The sequence below is a fragment of the Sminthopsis crassicaudata genome, chromosome 2 (genome assembly GCF_048593235.1).
Source record: "Sminthopsis crassicaudata isolate SCR6 chromosome 2, ASM4859323v1, whole genome shotgun sequence".
Lineage (NCBI taxonomy): Eukaryota > Metazoa > Chordata > Mammalia > Dasyuromorphia > Dasyuridae > Sminthopsis > Sminthopsis crassicaudata.
The window spans coordinates 618125235-618144341 of record NC_133618.1 but is presented as its reverse complement, the minus strand read 5'-3'; the positions used below and the strand labels follow the sequence as shown (position 1 = coordinate 618144341).

The 19107-nt window shown below is 37.8% G+C and overlaps 1 protein-coding gene across 1 annotated transcript in view; it reads left to right on the top strand.

Annotated features, from left to right (window-relative positions):
• Positions 1 to 1463: 1463 nt before the first annotated feature.
• CDHR1 (cadherin related family member 1) overlaps positions 1464 to 19107 on the top strand; it is a 47077-nt gene continuing 29433 nt past the window's right edge. The window contains 6 exon segments of the mRNA XM_074296231.1: positions 1464 to 1776; positions 2878 to 2973; positions 11395 to 11540; positions 13690 to 13740; positions 14585 to 14674; positions 15158 to 15244. Of these exon segments, the coding sequence (XP_074152332.1) occupies positions 1716 to 1776; positions 2878 to 2973; positions 11395 to 11540; positions 13690 to 13740; positions 14585 to 14674; positions 15158 to 15244 (531 nt within the window). The 5' untranslated portion in view covers positions 1464 to 1715.

Sequence of the window (19107 nt, the reverse complement as noted above, 5' to 3'; positions counted from 1 at the left end):
TCTTCTTATCTTAGAATATAAGCCCCTGGAGAGAAAGAGACAATCTAGTTTTCTTATATTTAGTTCAGGGCTTGGCACACAGTAAGTATTTCATAAATGCTTTACCTCTACATACCTACCCTATTTACCTATCATCTGTCTATCTTCTATCCATCTATGCATCCATCTAATACTCACCTATTATCTAATATCCATCTATTATCTATATATCTGTGTGTATTTTTATCTCACTTTTAGCCATTGATTCCAAAATAAGTTAGCTTACATCTGATCTGAGGTAGAATGAGAGCATGAAGAAAGAAAGGTACTTGGGAATCTGGACATGAAAGAGATTAATGTGCAAGGAACCTTGAACTGCTGGTTTAAACCAAATTATAAAGGGTGTTAATTGTCAAGATGAAGAATTTGTATTTTATTCTAGAGGAACTAAGGTGCCAGCAAAGATTATTTAGTAAGGATAGTGCCATGATCAGAATTGCATTATAGGAAGATAATTTTGGCAATTATTTGGATGACTGGAAGGAGGCAATAAATAAAATTGCATGATTAGGTTGGTCCTCTATCTGAATCCAAGACAAGTCTTTCTTTGTTTTCCCCACCAGCCAATTTTTGGGGGGTAGCTAGATGCCATAAAAGCCAACTAAGTGGTACAGTGGAATAATAAGTGGAATAGAGTATAAGGACTGAAGTCAGGCCTTCCTAAGTTCGAATCTGGCCTCAGATACTTACTAGCTGTGTCACCCTGAGCAATTCATTACCTCTGTTTGCCTCAGTTTCCTGACTTGTAAAATAATCTGGAGAAGGAAATGGCAAATCAATTCACTATCTTTGCCAAGATACAAAGGAGGCTGCAAAAAGTTAGGCAAGACTAACACAGCTGAATGACAATACAAAGCCAAGCTTGATCATCAGTGTCATTAGGTTTACTTCTATGTGATTACAGAACCTTTGGGGGAAGAGGAACTCAAGATAATTCTTATCTAAAATTCTTCTTGCTCTCCAGACTCCCTGCTGTGTTCCTTTGCTGATACTATATTTCAGCTTAACTTGTTGAGTTGAATCAAGGCCTTCAGCACCCAGGAGAGCTCTACTCAGAAACCTTAAAAGTCCATACAATCAATCATTGGTGGTTTTCTCATTTCAAGTGGCTACTCTCCAAACTAGTAGCTCCAATACTTTGGTTTCTTATTCCTCAAACTCATCAACAAATTCTTCCCAGCAGAACTATATAGGAAACTCTAGCCACATGCAAATTACAATGTAATCTAAAGAAGGGGATGAGATTTTTCAAAGCAACATTTAGAGAGAATATATCTTCTTTTTGTTCCCTTGCTTTTCTGACTCTTGAGCTCAACTCAGTAGGTGTGAAGGCTGGCAGATTCATTAGACAAGCTGAGCCTCCCAAACACACCTAACCTCGGGAGAGTGGGGTGGATTCTTCCCAAGCTCTCTCCACTCAGAAACGAGTCCCTGGGCTCCTTGCACATTAATTGGTTTTAATTAGGTTGTGGGAAGGAGCTTCTTTAAATTCCTCAGAAAATAAGACGTGTCATCCTCTTAACATCTTAACATCTGTTCCTCTCGCCCTCTGCTGCCTTCCCCCCTCCTTTCCTCTCTTACAATTGGCCATGGTAGGGCACTGAAGGACACGCTTCTATCCCCTCCAGAGGCCCATCCTTGCCCAGCCCCTGATAAGGAGCCTAGACTCCAGAGCAATGAAACATGGCCAGCAGTTCCCTGCCTCCTTGGTCCTGGCACTGGTGCAGGTTTGCTTGGGTGAGTACCATCTATTTCTGAGGCTATCAGGAAGAAGGGAGAAGGAGGAATCCATCTTCGTTGGGTTCTTTGGGGCATCAGGAAATTTGGTGGTGTGAGCAAGAGTAAAGGCACCTTTGCTTTATTTTCACAAAAAGCAGATTTGAGTTTTTATTTAATTTCAAATGGATCATTTACTGTGTTTAACTTGATGACTAATGACTGTCTTTTGCTTTGTTTTATTTTGAATTTTTTAATGATATCTGGCAGCAAGTAAGTGGTCATTTTTTTTCTGGTTCTTTGTTTTTTTGGTAGATGTAACTTCCAAATGGTTACCAATAACAGACTCTTTTCCTTGGCTTTTCTGCCACATGTATTCAGTGCATTGCTGTGCCTGTGTTTCTGTGGATGTTCATAACTTAGAGTGTCTGTGTCTGTGTTATTGGTGAGAACTGATCATAATAGCTTAGCTGGAAACTTTGGGCATTTTGAAGTCTGTTTCAGTGACAATGTGGGCTAGTAGAGAGAGGGGAGATAGCCTGGCATCAGGATACCTGGGTTCTAATACCAGTACATGCTTTTAGGTTGTTGTATGACTTTTGCCATCATTGTTTCATCTGTCTCATAAGGATGTCGCCTTAGAACAGGGGGCCTTAATCTAGGGTCTATAAATTAGGGATTTTTTTTTACATTTTGATGAATATATTTGAATATAATTTAGTTTCTTTTACAAACTGGATATTTATTTTATTCATTTAAAAATATTTTTTGAGGAGTCCAGAAATTTTCCCAAATTTGCCTCAAAAGAGTCTATGACATATAAATGAGGTTAAGAACTCCCAGACTAGAGGATCTTTAAGATTCCTTTCTGCTTTAATATTCAATGGTGAAACTCCAGTATTTGTGTTGTCTGGTCTGATGCAGGGGAAAGGTATTCCTCTAGTGATGTGGTGTTACAGATCCCTTTCTGAGAGAGTTACAAGTTCATTAGTGTCACTGAGTATATTATGAACTAAAAGGATTCCCCCAGGAATTGGTCAGAACACAGAGCTGGGTTGGAGAAAAACAATTCCATTGAGGAATGAGGTGCAAAGAACTCCTTTGTGTTTTGTTGTTTTCCAGCCCAGGCGAATTTTGCTCCGTATTTCTTCGACAATGGAGCCAGCAGCACAAATGGAAATATGGCCCTTTTCAGCCTTTCGGAGGACACCCCTGTGGGTCAGTATGATGACACGATAGTTGCACTGCAATGATGATCATTTATGGTTTTCTCCTTTATACTATCATGATCTAAAAGGGCTAGTGGCTCTTAATTAACCTGAAGAGGAGGTGTGTTTAGAAAAGACCTGTTTTTATCTGTATTTTGTTATCTTCTTCCTCAATATTCACTCTCACCAACTCTAGGTCACATATGCCAGAAAGCACACATGTATTTAGGGAAGACATAAAGACATATAGTATAAAAGCCAGTGGTCTTATTTAGCTGTCTCCCATTTTAGTAATTTCAGAATATCTTCAATACCATGAAGCTCTATAGAACTGTGAAGAGTCTCCAGAGGAAGATGGATAGTTAATGGAATTCAATTCAACAAATGTTTACAAAATGCCTACTATGTACCAGGTACTATGCTAGGTGCTGTTGATATATAGGCAAAACAAAAAACAAAAAAAATCCCTGATCCTGCCCTCAAGGAGCTGAAATTCCACATGGGGGTTGTGAAGTAGACAGATAAATAAAAAGTAAAGTGTTTTGAGAGCATTAATAACTGAAAAGATCAAAAAGGTATTGGCAGGGGAAGTGTCACTTTAGCTAAACAAAGAAAAGCAAAGTGGCCCAGTAGAAAGTGTACAGTTTCTGGGAGTCAGATGACCTGAGATTAAATCCTGCCTCAGTCACTTACTAGTTAAGTGAGGACCCATAAACAAGTCAGTTAATCTGTTAAATGGGGATATTAACATTGCAATACCTACCTTACATGATTGTTTTGAGGAAAATGCTTTGTAATTCTTAAAGTCCTTAGAGAAATGTGATATTACTGAAGGATGGTAAGAATTACAAGGCAGAGTATTTAATAGGGAAGGGACTAATCACCCATCTATGAAAAAAAGAAGTTTGCTATTTAACATTTTCCCCTCCATCATAAGTTGTTGGAGGGTGCAGAAATAATAGGAATTGGGCTCTTCGTGTTGGTGAAAAGGAGAAAAGAGTAACCGGGATCCATTATCACCATCACTCTCATGACACAAATCATTGAGATAGTGATTTTTTCCAATCCTGGTTCCCTGAATGTATTCTAATGTCAAATATTCCTTTGATAGTTTTTCAAAGAAGCAGTCATTTTGTGACCTTAAAGCAAACCTCTCTTTGCTCATTGACAGTCTCTGATAAACTATTACAGGAGATTTGCTTTCCTGATATCTTACTCTTCCCATTTTCAATGTGGGGGCAGGTGACCAACTGTTTCAATCTGCTGTCCCCACCCCCTCCCTCTCATGCACAGAACACCTTTTCCAGATCAGTGTCTATTCAGTATTTACTATATTGTCATCCTCTCCTTCCCCCCTTAGAATGGAAGTCCCCTGAGGGTATGGACTATTTCAGCTTTCTTCAAATTCCCAGTGCCAGGTTAGATGACTGGCACAAAGTAGACAGGCAATAAATGTTTCCTGATTGATTAATTGAAAACTGAAATCAACAAATATTTATTGAATAGCTGTTGTGTCTAAGCCTGTTAGGCCACTGTGAAGGGAGGAGACTCTGAGGGTATGGAAGGAGGCAATAGCAAAGATAATGAACATTTTTATATTGCTAAGGTTTACAAACCCTCCTTGCAGTGTTAGGAACAATGCTAGATTTGGAGCTGAGATCACCTGAACTCAAATCCTAGCTATGTTACTGTCTGGGCTGATGTCAGGCCAGTCTTGTATCTGAGTTTTGTTTTCATCTGTAAAATGAGGAAATTGAATCCTACAGCCCAAAGAGGTAGATGGCACCAGTATTTTATCCCTTTTTATGAAAGAGGAAAGTGAGGGTCAAGGAAGTAAAATTACTTGCTCAAGATCACACATCTATTAAATAGCAGAGTTAGGACTCCAATCTAATTTTCCCACCTCCGGTGGTTTTTCCATTGTGACACAATTAAATAAGACAAAGTGCTTGTCTACAAGGAGCTTGCAATTTGGTTGGGGAGACTGGACTAAAATATATGGAAAGTTGATGAAAAATATAAATAACACTGTTACTACAAGGTAGTTATCTATGCTAAACACCAAATATATGGTTCTATATTTTAAGTACTATAGAGTTCGAAAGCAGGGAGTAATCACTGTGAGCCAAAAGAAGCAGAGAATGCTTGATGCTGCCATCAAAAGTAGGACTCAATCTGAACCTTGAAGAATGGATAGGACTTGGGAATGCAAAAGAGCAGGGAAAGTGTATTTGAGACACAATGAAAGAATATGTGATTTATTTGTTTATATTCTGTTGTATTCTCTCTTCCAATAAAATATGGATCCTCATTTGAACATGAGGGTATTCAGTCAATGTTGGTGAATGGGATTGAATTCAATGCAAAGGAAAAAATATATAATGGTGGGTTTTTAAATAGTCCATCTCCCAGATAGGAGAAATAATTTCAAATAGAGGTCTTTCCCTGGTCCATTAAATCACATCACACAGATGACTTGCCTTTCCTAATTACATATAAGATCAACCTAAGTTCACCCTTTCTTTCATAAGAAGAAACTCCTCAGATACCTATAAGTTTAGAGTTGATCTATTGAAAGTTCTCTTTAAATGTAAGTATTATAGCATAATTAGTACAGAGAAGCATGGTGTCACATGGAGCCAGCTTTTCAGCCAGGGAGACTGAGTTCAAGTTTTGGCTCTGACACATCGGCTGCCAGTAAATGGCGTACTGAACACAACACTTCACCTTCCACTTCTTCAGGCAACTCTTAACTCGATAATTGTAAAGAAGCTTTCGATCTGAATTATGAAAGGGAGCTTCCTCTCTAGGGAATTCCTTAGACCAATGGAATGGCAGGTTTAATTTTTGTCCCTTTCCCTATAAGAAAGTTATAAACTTATTCCCAAAATAAATGGAAATGATTTAAAAATTAACCAAATCGTTGTTTTCCCATTGGTGTAGATGTATAAGATTCTCACTTGCGTATTTGCAGAGCTGACTAATAATGATGATCACCAAGTGATTTCAGGTAGCAAATAACAAATAGATAGGATTATACATGGCAGAACCACTGCTAATGACAAGTCTGAGAAATGCCTGCCTTTGACACAGGAGAATTATTTCAGCATTTCCTCATAAGCCTGCTCCTGAGGTGGAAAGACAGATTTGGACTATACTTCCAGGTGGGGTGGTGAGGGTGAGGAAAGGTTTAAGAAATGGTTCATGGAGGATATTACTCTTGAATGGAGACTTGAAGAAAAAAGTGGATTCCAACAAGTAAAAATGAGAAAGGAGTGTATTCCAAGCCAAGAAAATCATCTGTAAAAGGGAGATTAGGCAGGAAAATGTCAGCTGAAATGAGAATAGGCAATGGTCCATTTACACGGGAACATTGAGAGTGAGAAGGGAAATGGAATAAGATAAGTCTGGGCCAGTAGGATGAAAGCAAATGGTGTAAAGCCTTAAAGGTCAGTCTGGATTTTTTTCTATATACAATAGAATCAATGACATTTTTTAAGCAGTTAGATGATATGATCGAACAGTTGTAAATAGAACACTAGACCTGGAGTCAGGAAAACTTGAGTTCAAATTCTGCTTCAGACATTAACTAGCTGTGTGACCCTGGGCCACAGTTTCCCCATTTATGAAATAAAAGAGTTGGTATATGAGTTTTAAGGTTCCTTTCAGCTCCAAATCTCGGATACTGACATATGGGCTTCCACCCTGTCAAGCTGGCTTATGTCTTCCTAAGAAGTGAGCATATCTGAGCAGTGAAAAGTCGACTTCTAAGGATATTGGCTCTTCTCCTAGACTGGAATGAATTCAATGGCAAGAGCAATGCTATGGCTTCAAAACCCCTGGGACTTTGAGGAAGGCATGTTCCTATTTCTTCTTAGCAATGAGAGAAGACATGGAAATATTTGTTTCTTTTAATTACTAAATGAAGAGCTCTAATTGACCTTTCCATATTGGAAAATGTTAGGAAGGTGTTTGTTGTTGATATATGCACTAAGGGAGATAAATGCTCAAGCTATCCTCATAAATCTGTGGTAAAGAAGAGCTCCTGTTTGGTTTGATGGAGGAAAAAAAAAAAAAAAAACAGAGTTCTGTTCCCAGGACCGAAGGTTCTCTAAGAGAATGGGTTCATGGCAGGGTTGTGCTGATAAATGCGTGGGGATGAAGTATGCCAAAAAATACCTTTCAGTTTAATCTGCATTAATATCATTTTCTATATCACTTTCTTAACTCGAGGTAATCAGCAAAATCTTGTCAAGCTCTGATTTGTAGTATTTGCCAATTTCCAAGGTACAAATATTCACACTGAAAATTTAACAATTGGATTTCTTGGTCCCTGACAAATTGGCCCCAGAACACCCATGGTTTATGGGAGAAACCAAGGTTAGGAGTCAAAATAGGGATCTCTCTGGGCAAGTTCTTCAATCTCTCACTTTGATCAGCTATAAAATGATTTACATTCAAGGCTGATTGTACAATTACCCTTTCACTGTTTAAAGATGAGATAAACAACATCTGCTAATGTCCCTTAAAGATAGAAAAGGAAAAAAAGTGGAGCCAAGGGAATAGAAGTGTTAATTGGGCATTCTAAGATTTTAACTATACTACTGTTAGAAAGGGATTGCAGTGGAAGGACTAGAGGAAGACCTGAGTTCAAGAACTGACTTGGATTTATACTGCTATGCAAACAGTTGCCTGTCTCCGCACATCATGCAATGTCTCAGGGCCCTAGAAGACACTATGTTACTGAACAATGTTTTTCTGTACTGGAAGAGGGAATTTCTTCTCTGAGAGTTCCCTGTACCAATGAAGTCATAGGTTCTATTAAAAAAAATTAACAATTAATAATAATATGAATTATTTAAAATTAATACTTAAAGGCTTACAATTTAAGTACTTTAATAATGTAGATAGCAACATCTTACCTGTATTAAGTGATATTTTTGTGAAATGAATCAAGATTGTCAATAAAACAAGCAAAAAAATGAATCAAGATTATTCAAAATATATACATGTATATGTTATAGAAACTATTTCTATGTGATTGAGACTCATTATTTAATTGGTAGAAGGAATTCCTATTGAAGAAAATCCTGCCAATTCAGATTATCTTCTACTTTGCAACTTATTGTCTTGGGAATTTTCCTGTGGAAGCTGAGAGAAAAATGACTTGCTCAGAGTCATGTAACCAGCAAATTTTAGAGGTCAGATTTGAACTTTGGTCTTCTTGATTTCTGGGCTAGATCACTATTTGCTAGACCTGACTGGCGCATAGAATGTCCTTAGTAAATTATTTTTTACTTAATTTGGCGCGAGGCATCTAATCCTGATGCTGAGAAGGACCTCACTGGTCATTAGTTCATCTCCTTCCCTGTCTCCTGCCATATAGGTGGAAGCTACATGTTTGGAGATAGTGAGTCCATCCTCTTGGGAAAATAGCAATATGTTTCAGCCCTGTTACAAATTATACATAAACATATGTATGTGTGTATATGTATGTATGTTCATATATATAATATTAATAAAATGAGTGTTTTATATATGTATGTTGTATGTATATATATGTGTGTGTACATATACATGTATGTTTGTGTGTTTATACACACACTACAGGGACATTGGTTTTTCTGGGTTAGCTGACTGGTTTGACTAGTTTGACTCCACAAAAATGGTCAAGACAAGAAGGCATAGTGGAAAGAGAAGCTAGAGTCAGCTGCCCTGACAACAGCTCCAGCTCAGTCATTTACTAAAGGAGCAATGTTGGAGCCTCAGTTTCCTCCTCTACAAAATGAGTGTACTGAGCTTTCACACTAACATTCTGTGAATCTGGTGCACAAAGAGGCTGATTACCACAAATCATGATGCACTCCTGGCCCGTTGTTCAGAACTTCACTTTTTAATTGACACCATTTCTGGTTCTATGAGTGAAAGGCAAGCCTGAGCCTGCTCTCTCTTCATGAGCAATTTCTTCATCTCTTTTCCTTTTATAGGGAAAATTGTTTTTTTAGAAAAGTTGAGCCAGGCAGGAACTCAGGAACATTGTAAAGTAGAAGTTTCTTCTGGACTCTCTCCCCTTCCTGCACCCCAGTTCACCCTTTGCCTTCTAATCCTCCCTTTGTGTTCCCTCCCCATCTCATCTAGGAAATCTTGCTTGCAGAACACCTGATATTAGTCATTTATACCATAATATGAATGTTACTGAGCTCCTCTCCTTGGGATATTTGCAATTGAAAATTGATCTCTAATGCAGAATGAAATTGTTTATATTTAGATAGCAATTTACAAAGTTTCCTTACTATAATCCCTATGAGCTACATAGTAAAAGCATTATTATCCCTAGTTTGCAAAGGAGAAACTGAGACTCAGAGATAAAATAAGCTCATGAACTTAGAGTTAGGTCAAGGAGCTAGATTCACTTGTTTCCCAAAAAGATCAGTTCATCCTTGTCTAAAAGTCTAGTATATTAGGATAGTCAGGATTTGAACCAACATTTTCTGGCTCAGTGCCTAGGGTTCATTCCACAAGTCCTTTTGGAATGTACTTCAAGCAGATACTTAGGGTGAGGGATAAGAGAGTAAACTTTAAAAATTCAGAAGGTTCTTTCTGCTATCTCCAGAATATTTAGCATTTTCCCCTCTCCATTCCTGCCGTCAGTATTTCTCCTGCCTGAAATGCCCCTTCATATATCTACCCATCAAAGTCCCATTCATCTTCCAAGATCTAGCTCAAATGCTACCTCCTTCATGAGTCCCTTCCATGATACTCTAACCTGGAAGTTATTCCTTCTTCCTCCAAACTACCTGATATTATTTACTTCTTAATCTTTCAGATTTTCACTTGACACAGTAGTTAATTCCATATTAGATTGTCAATTCCTTGAAGGAAGGGACTCATCTTGTCCTTTTTTTCTTCCATGGGGTGTCCTCAGATTGTTTTTGAGCAAATCTTTGAACCACATCCCAGAGGCAGCCACCCAATATTCCTCCAACTAGTGTTGTGATTGGGGGTAACCTCCTTGTTTCTTGTTTTTCTCTTTTTGAGTTCTGCTTTTCCCCTCTGAATTTCCAGTTTGAAAGAGTCTCAAATGATTACCCAGGAGTAAAACCACTGTGAGAAAAGGAACTCATTGATCTGCCTCAATCTTTTTGTGGCAACCAAGGAAAGTATGAGAAGTAACTTAGCTCCTGGGCAGTTTCCCATATTCTGGCCACCCAGGGTCAGGTTCCATTGCTGCAAGTATTTAGTGGAAAGGGTATGCAGCCCAAGCAAAACTTCCTTCTCAGGAAAGAGAATAAAGAAACCAGTGTAGTATCATTACCAACTCATTTAAAAACCAGAGCAAGAGGAATATTAATATGAAATATTTGCAGTTCAAACTTAGTAGTTTGGACCTTATTGAAATTCACTAGATGAGTTTATGCTGTATCTTTTTTTTTCAACATTCAGCCCCTCTTATAAACCTTTGCATTTCAGGGTGCCCAAGATGATGGGCTTACCTAGCTCCTAGGGAATAGCTTGCACATACATGGCAGGAAATAGGGATCTCCAAGATCCTTCCCAACATCGAGATTAGCTGCTTTTCAAGTCAAGTTCAGGCAACAATAATTTATTAAGGACTTTCTGTGTATCAATCAGTCTTAATGGATAAAGTTTTGGCCTCAGGAAGACTTAGGATTCAAATCTGGATTCTGACACATACTACTACATGACTCTGAAATAGTGATCTTTTTTCCCTCAATGACCACAGGAAAATCCCCAAGACTAAAAGTTGTAAAGTATATGATGGTTTGTATTGGTAGAAAGATTTTCTTCAATAGGAATCCATTCTATCAATTAAATAATTATTCTAAACCAAATAGAAATGTGTGTATATGTGTATATATAGATATATAGATATAGATATAATATGTTTGTGTATCTATGTTTTCAACTAATCTTGATTCACTTCACAAATGATTAATTTAATATAGACAAAAACTTTCTATCTACCTTATTAAAGCTCTAAGTTTGTAAGTCCTTAAATATTATTTTAAAATCATTCATGTTATAATGAATTGTTAATATTACTTCAAAATAATTTTAATGAGATCCATGATTTCTTTGGTGCAGGGAACTCTCAGAGAAGAAATTCTTCTTTCAATGTAGAGTGGCATCCATACTGCATAGGATTTCCTAGGGGCCCTGAGAAATTGTTTGACTTAACCAACATTCCACGAGCAATATGAGTCAGAATAAGGATCTGAATGCAGATCTTCCCAACTCCATGTTTGAATCTCTATTTATTATGTCACCTTGCCACTCTCATAATAATAATAATAATTGCTGTTATAATCATCATCATAGTTATCATTATCATTACTAAATGACTATAAACACAGTGAAGCAAAGAATATGAGACTGAATTACAGGCCTATTCTCCTTTCCAACTTTTTAGGCTCTCATGTGTATACATTGAATGGAACTGACCCAGAAGGAGATTTTGTCACCTATGGCATTAGTTTTGAGTCCAGTTCAAGAAATTTCTTTTCCATCGATCCAAACTTTGGAAATATCACATTGATTGAGGAGTTGGACAGAGAGGTATGGTGAAGATCATGACATCCATCTATATTAAGAACACATGCAGAATTTGTTTCCCAGTTGTAACATGAGCTTGAAAGAGTATTAAAGCCTTTGCAAATGAGTCCACCTTAAGCAAACCATTATATAAAAGCTGTAATTTGCCAAAACAGTGAATTAAAAAATATGCAGGAGCAGGGTTCAATGAGGATGCTTGATTGCATTCTTTCCCTTTTGCTTTCTCTCTTTCCTCCCATCCTATGTTTTTAGAAATCATTGCTATAGAAATTTAGGTCTGTGATGTATAACTTAGTCTGATTGTATCGGGGACTTTCTGACAGTGTTGCTGAGTCATCTGGGTCATCTGTGACATCCAGATAAATCTTTACAATGAAACCATCTACAAATTGGGATATCTCTTACTCTCTGTCCAATCTGAAAAAGTGTCTGTAAAGGGTGAGACTTTTCCCCACCTACGAATTAAGGGGTGGGGTACTAATAAGGATGAAGGGTTGTGTCTCTATAGTTTTTTTAAAAAGAGCTTTTTACTTTGCAGAAGTTTTTTAAGTCTCCCTTTAAACAAGAAATTCTTTAGAATATTTTAAATTAGATTTGCTATAAAAATTTAAACTTAATTTTTTCAGAAACAGATTTATTGCATAAGTGAGATGAACGGATCCTTTCAGAAAGGCTCCTAATCCACAAGTTTTTTAAAAGGTCAGAACTGAAAAATATTGGTCTCTGCCTAATAAAAACAATACTTACAAATAAAATCCCAAATGTACTAGGAGTGGAAAGAGAACTTTTTAAAGTCAGAGGACCTAGGTCAAACTCTCCCTCTAATATATGATAATATCATGGTACATGAGAGGCAATTTGGTACAGTAGATAGGGCACTAGACTTGGAATCAAGAATCCATAGGTTCAAACTCCTTTTATAATTACTTAATAAATGTGTAACACTAAGAAAATCACTTAACCTCTGTCTGCTTCAATGTCGTGATCTGCAAAATGAGAATTAAAATCTATGACCTCTAAAATCCCTTCTATCTCGAATTCTATTATACTATGATAAATCATTTAACGACCCTCTATGAATATTCTAAGCCTCTAAGACATACTCCACATGGTTTCCATGGCAAAGAGTGAACTCAGTGTACAACAGTTATAATATTAGGGAGGGCGAAAAGTCTTACTCTTTACAGAGATTTTTTCAGATTAGACAAAGGAGAGGAGAGATCCCAAAGAGCAGCTAGTGTTATAAAGACTTCTTTGGATGTCACAAATCCAGCAACACCCCAATACAATCAAATTAAGTTGTTGATCACAGATCTAAATTTCTGTACCATTGGCTTACAGAAACAGGGAGAGAAAAAGAGGGCAAAAAAAGAAAGAATGTAAGCAAGCATCTTTAATACCTTTTAATGTAGCCAAATGTTTTAATCCATAGACTAGGGATTGGTTTTATTGTATTGAAAATTTCCTCTATCAATGGAAGTCAACACTAGTTGCCTATAACAAAGCTTCTTAAACCATAGATTTTGACCCCAATTGGGATTGTATAACCGAATGTGGGGTTTGCAAAATTATAATTTAACATCAGTAAATGTTTACTTTGGATACCTATTTTATATATCTATATACTCAGGTTTGAATAAAAATTTATTGGACAAAATGGGATCACATGTGGGAAAAATCTGAGAAGCCCTGGTCTAGAGTACTGAGGGATCACGTACCTTTCTCAGGATTGCATAGCCCATTTGGGCCAGAGACAGAACCCAGAGAAGTATTCCTGGCTTTGAGGCCAGTTCTCTCTCCTCTATACCAAGTTATCATTAGTTTTATCTACAGCAATTTATTGATCCTTTCAAAATGTCTCTGAAGGTATCCAAAAAGGTGACCACTTATTCAAGACAGCACATTTAGGAGAGGAGCCTGGGTTTCCCTAAGCTGGACTTATCACTCTACCCTTCTAGCTTGACTTGTTTAAGGCTCACACATTTAAAATACTTTCATCACATATCAAATGTCAGGTGGAGGTCTTGGATTCAGGAATCAATGACTTAATAATGATTGTGATATCTCAGCCTCTAGATAACCCCTTTTCTTGCTTTTTCTTATTTATTTTTTTTTTGGTCTTCTTTCTTTTATTTTTTTCCTTTTTTTGCAGAGAGAAGATGAAATTGAAGCCATTATCAGCATCTCTGATGGCCTGAATAAAGTGAGTACTGGAAATCTGAAGGGCCAAGCTATCAGAAACAAGCATGTATGACTATCTTTGGGCTGCCCATATAACTCACAGGATGGCAAATCAGTTGTGGCAACAAACACTTCAATTGGCATTAAGAGCATTTGGGATCCATTCTGAGAAAATTGCCATAGTCAAGAAGTTCTCCCCCTGGAAAAGGTCTATAAAATCAAAATTTTCAAATTTTAATTTTAAAAAATTAAATTAAAATTTTAAAATACTGGTCACTTACTATAAAAAAAAGATAGATGTCGATGGCACCAAGTAATTTGGTATGGGTTACGATCTTACAATCTTTTCAATATCAGGATCAATTCCTGGCCTCCAGAAATACTTTCTGGTCAGTATTTTAATGTGAACAACCCCCTGATTACTGAAATATAACCTAACTAAGATCATATGAAAACCATCTGTACTATTAATGTGACTACTCTGAAAGGTGATTCTTTATAGAGAATAATTTCTTTAGTCACCCACACCTGATTCAAGGAATGAATTCATCTCCTACCCTGTATGGTCAATCATATGATGTTAAATATGTAGACTAGAAAATTATTTAATTGTTTTTAGTTTTTTATGAATTTTTTACCTTTGTAAGTCAGTTCCCAGTTAAAATCTGACCTTCAACAGGAAGCCTTTCTATTCTCCATTAGTTCTAGTGCCTTCCCTCTGTTAGTTACTTCCAATTTATTTTGTTTATGGCATCTTTGTACATAGCTATTTACATGTAAAGCCCAAACCATCTTTTAGTGGTTATTTCTATTATGTCAGCTGTCAACGTGTGGATCTCACTCCATGTTCTCTCTGCTGTCCCCAGGTGTTAGAGAAAGTCCTGATTCTGGTGACTGATGCCAATGATGAAGCCCCACAGTTCATCAATACACCCTACATCATCCTTGTTCCTGAAGTGAGTAATATTTCACCCAAAGAGAATCAAGCAGTTGAGTAAAAGAACATAGATGCCCTACCTGGACGTTGGCTCTGAACAGGAAGGGGTTTGGGGGTTTGAATGGGTTGGGGAATGACATTGGAGCAAGCAAAGTATGAAGGTGGAAAGATTCCCTCACTCTTCTCTCTTGATAGCTTCTTTCCACCTCTCTCTCATTCTTTCATTCTTATTCCCAATCCCTCACTCATTTCCTTACATCATTTCTCTTGTCCTTTTCACTTTCCTCTGTAACATAGTCATTGATACACATCAGGTCTCCTTGTCTGTCAGAATTCTCTCACTTCAGGTTTCTTAACCTTTCACTCCCACTTTAGTGCTCTCTTCTTTGAATCTAGTGGAGGGGAGAAGATGAGAAGGAGTTTCTTCTGTTTTCTCAGGGCATAAGAGTAGTACAGGTTCTGGTACTAAGACCCCAGTGTGATTGTGTGACCCTTCCCATAGGACACACCTGCAGGGAGCAGCATCTTTAAAGTTCAAGCTGTGGACAAGGATACAGGATCTGGAGGAAGCGTCACCTATTTTCTACAGGTAGGACTTTGGGGATGAGCATTGGGTTTGGTCCATTTCCTTGCCTCAATTTCTAATTTCCCCAGGTAGATGCTTCTCATTTCCAATATTAACAAAGATTCCAGGACCGCCCTTAGATGTACAGGAGGGAAATGTATATCCCCAAAGGCAAGGAATAGAACTCCACATTCAAGGAGGAAGAGATTACACATTTATTAAACACTTACTATGTGCTAAATTGCTTTACAAACAGTATCTCATTTGATCCTCACAACTCTGTGACATAAATATGATTGTTATCCTATTTTATAGGAAACTGAGACAGATGAAGGTAAAGCAAGGAACCTGGGACAAACACAGACAAAATGACTTGCCAAGAGTCACACAGCTGGCAATTATTTGAGTCTGGGATCAGTATTCTCCCCATTCTATCCCTAGATGCCTCATAAAGGAATCCCAAAAGCACTGAATTAGTCAAGATAGCTGGATTTTGTTCCCATCTCTAACATGGATCAGCTGCACAAACTTTACAAAATTACAGCTTTGCTGGGTCTCAAGGCAAAAGGATGCCATGATGTGAAAGTCTATAATTATAGGAGTCTAGAGACCAAAGTGTTTTAGACTGACCTTGTATGTAGAGCCTGGGTGGCATAGTGTCCAGAAAACCATCTTTGAAGCTCTTGGCTTGAATTGGTCTCAAGCCCTGCCTCTGATAGCTTCTGTCTGAGTAATCTTGGGCAAATCATTAACTTCTTGATAGTCTAGGTAACTCAAAGTCCAGAGGAGGTTCCACCTTTATTGGTGGAAGGAGTTTTCTCACCTATAAGTTCCCTCTATTAGTGAAATCACCATTCTAGTCCCTATCCTTATAGCTACTATATATCCAACCCCAAACTAGTGAATTCTGTGCATCTTTTAAGCCTGAATCTATAATTTTGCCCCAAATAATTCATCTTTAACTTAAAATCTTAGAGAGTTGGCTGGGAGTGGGCTGTCAAAGATCAAAAAAGAGAGTTTGGAGTATTCAGGAAAGGCTATTTGGAATGGGTGGGACATTACCTGGACTTTGAAGACCAGATGGGAGTCAAATAGCCTAGGAAAAGGAAGAACAAGAAAATTTGGGTCATTGGGAATAGTGTCAGCCTAGGTATAGATACAGAAGGTTGTACCTCTAGCTTGTTACAGGAAATTAGACAAGAAGACAGTTTATTCAGGAATTTCCCTTACCCAAGTTAGATCTATTCCAGGTAATTCCCATATTCCCCTAAAGCCCCAACCTCACTTCTTTTTCTCTATTCCTAATCCCTCTGAGTCATTATAAAACTTTTCTCTCAGAGTCAAACTTGGAGGAACAAATCATCCTGTATCCAAAAGTAATCCCGTGGGAAAGAATAATTTGCCCAAGTTGGCCCAGACATCCTTCTAATGCATTTAGAACCATACCCTCCTTTCTTGTTAAAGGTGGAACTCCTTCTAACTTTTCCCTCTATCCCATACCTTTGGTCCATGAGCTTAATTTAGACAAAAAAATATACTATGAGAACACCTTTTTGGCTGCTACCCTCATAGAGATCACCAATTCATTCATTCACACTGTGTGAAATCATCAAGTGTTTTTTTCCTTTAATCTCTTTCAACCTCCCCACTGCTCATTCCTTCAAATAGCATCCCATTCCCTTTCTGATTTTAAGTCTTGCTGCCATGCAGGACTAACCTATAGAGCCATAGAAAATTAATACTTACATGAAGTGATTTGAGATGCACTGAAACCCCTCCCATTCCCAATATTGTCCCTAATTCAATTATATCTCACTGACTTACCAAAGAGCCTGAAATTCCCACTATTAATATCATTCCTTTGGATTCACCCAAAGCTCTAACAAAATGCAAATGTACTTGGGAGAATTAGTATACTAACTCATCAGCCCCCATTAACAGGTTAGCAAAGAACTGGAAGAAGCCCTAGAGACTTATGACTCAGGGTGGGTAAGTATAAGGGATTGTCCAAACACAGGATTCTGCTGTCAGCCGAAGTTCTGATCAGCTAACACAGGGCAGGATTGTGGCCATCTGCTTATTCCCCCTTTTATTCCCTCTGACACTCTAGAGCAAATTCTCTCTCAGACCACTCTCTTCTCTGGCCCCAGACAGATAATGATGAAACTCCCTGAGCCGTCCTTCTTTCCCTTCGCCAAATTCTAGCCCATTTTTGAAGGTCCAGATTAAATACCACTTTCTCATAAAATTTTCTTTGACTTCAATCTATGCTGATGATAATATCATAGAGTGTTAGAGTTGTCAGGGACCCCGGAGCCCCTTCATTTCTCAGATAATGACCCTGAAGCCCAGAAAGATAGAGGAACCTTAAGAGAGATTGTCTGGACCACTCTGCCTAGCCTTCAGGATCAGAACCACATAGCCAGTAAATATCTGAGTCTGGATTTGACCTCAGGTCTCTTGACTTCAGATTCATTTTTCTATCTTCATTGCACCACTTAATTTCTCTAAGTGCCAACACTTTCTATTCTCTGTTGCCTTTTCTATTAATTGTTCCTTTTTCACTAACTCCTTCTTTTGAATTAACTAGGTCTCTTTAAGATAGACCATGAACAATCTGAATGCAGGTCACTTTCCCCCCCATATTGCAGCCTATCCCCACCCCGCTGCATTTAACATAGTGCTGAGCACATAGTATGTACTAATAAATAATTGTGGATCAAAACTTCTTAAACTGTGGGTTGTGACCCCATATAGGGTCACATAAGTAAATTGCAGTGGTTGCAAAATTATGATTTATTATCAGTAAATGTTTGGTTACATACCTATTTTATATATCTATATTTCAGGGGTCAGGTAAAAATTTCTCAGGCAAAAAGTTGCTATTGGAGAAAATTTAAGAAGTTATGGATTAACTGACAGACTGAATCTTATCTTCAATTCATATTGTACAAGCCTATCCAAGGCCATAGTTAGCCATAAGTAAATAGGATTTCATCCCAGGGCCCTGACATGATTTCAACCTCTATTCACCAGTACCCTTCTGATAGAAAATATAACCACCTACAGGCCACAACCCCTGAGGTCCTGTAGCCTCCTTGCTAGTACTGCCTCCCCACCTGTCCCCTCTCTCTAGAGAAATATAAACACTGTCCAGATAAACCTTGTACAGCGTAGCCTTAAAATGAAAGTATATCCAATTCTACCTATAAGGCCCTCTTTGCTTTAGAGAGTTGAGACGAGTTTGGGCAGACTTTTTTTGTTAGACAAAAAGAGGAAGCACTAAAATGGAAATTATTTAGGAGCAAACCATTATATCTGAGAGAATTTTTTTTTAATAGGAATATGAAGCCACCTATTCTCAAGTCATATGGCAGTCTAAAGAGGGAGGGGAGAAGTCTAATCTGCCCAGCTCTCTTACAATTTCAATAATCTCTGCTCAGTAATCAGAGCCATTTGGCAAGCAGAGGCCTGGGAGAGGGTCAGGTGTAAGGGCAGAAATGGGTCAGTGCTGTGTAGTTCAGTACAGATTAAAGATAATCCTTTATATGAAAGGACAGAGGCTTTGTGGACCAAGGAAAATCAGTTTAAATGCACAGGCCAATGTTCTCACCATGATTTTAGACACATTTTAAAACAAAGAATCTGGAAATAAAAAGCAACAAGAACAACAACAACTCTAAGCAGTCAAAATTAACATCACAAAGTTTTTTATAATGAAATTTGGCTCAAGAAAGCTTGTCTATTCTTCTCTCAGAACCTATTTATTTTTATACAATTCTAACAACCTGGATAATCTGGCTTCCCAACCCACACAGCAAATAAAAAGTAACAAATAAAAAGAATCTCTGCAGGTATCCATCAGCAGGAAGAAGTAAAGGGTAAAA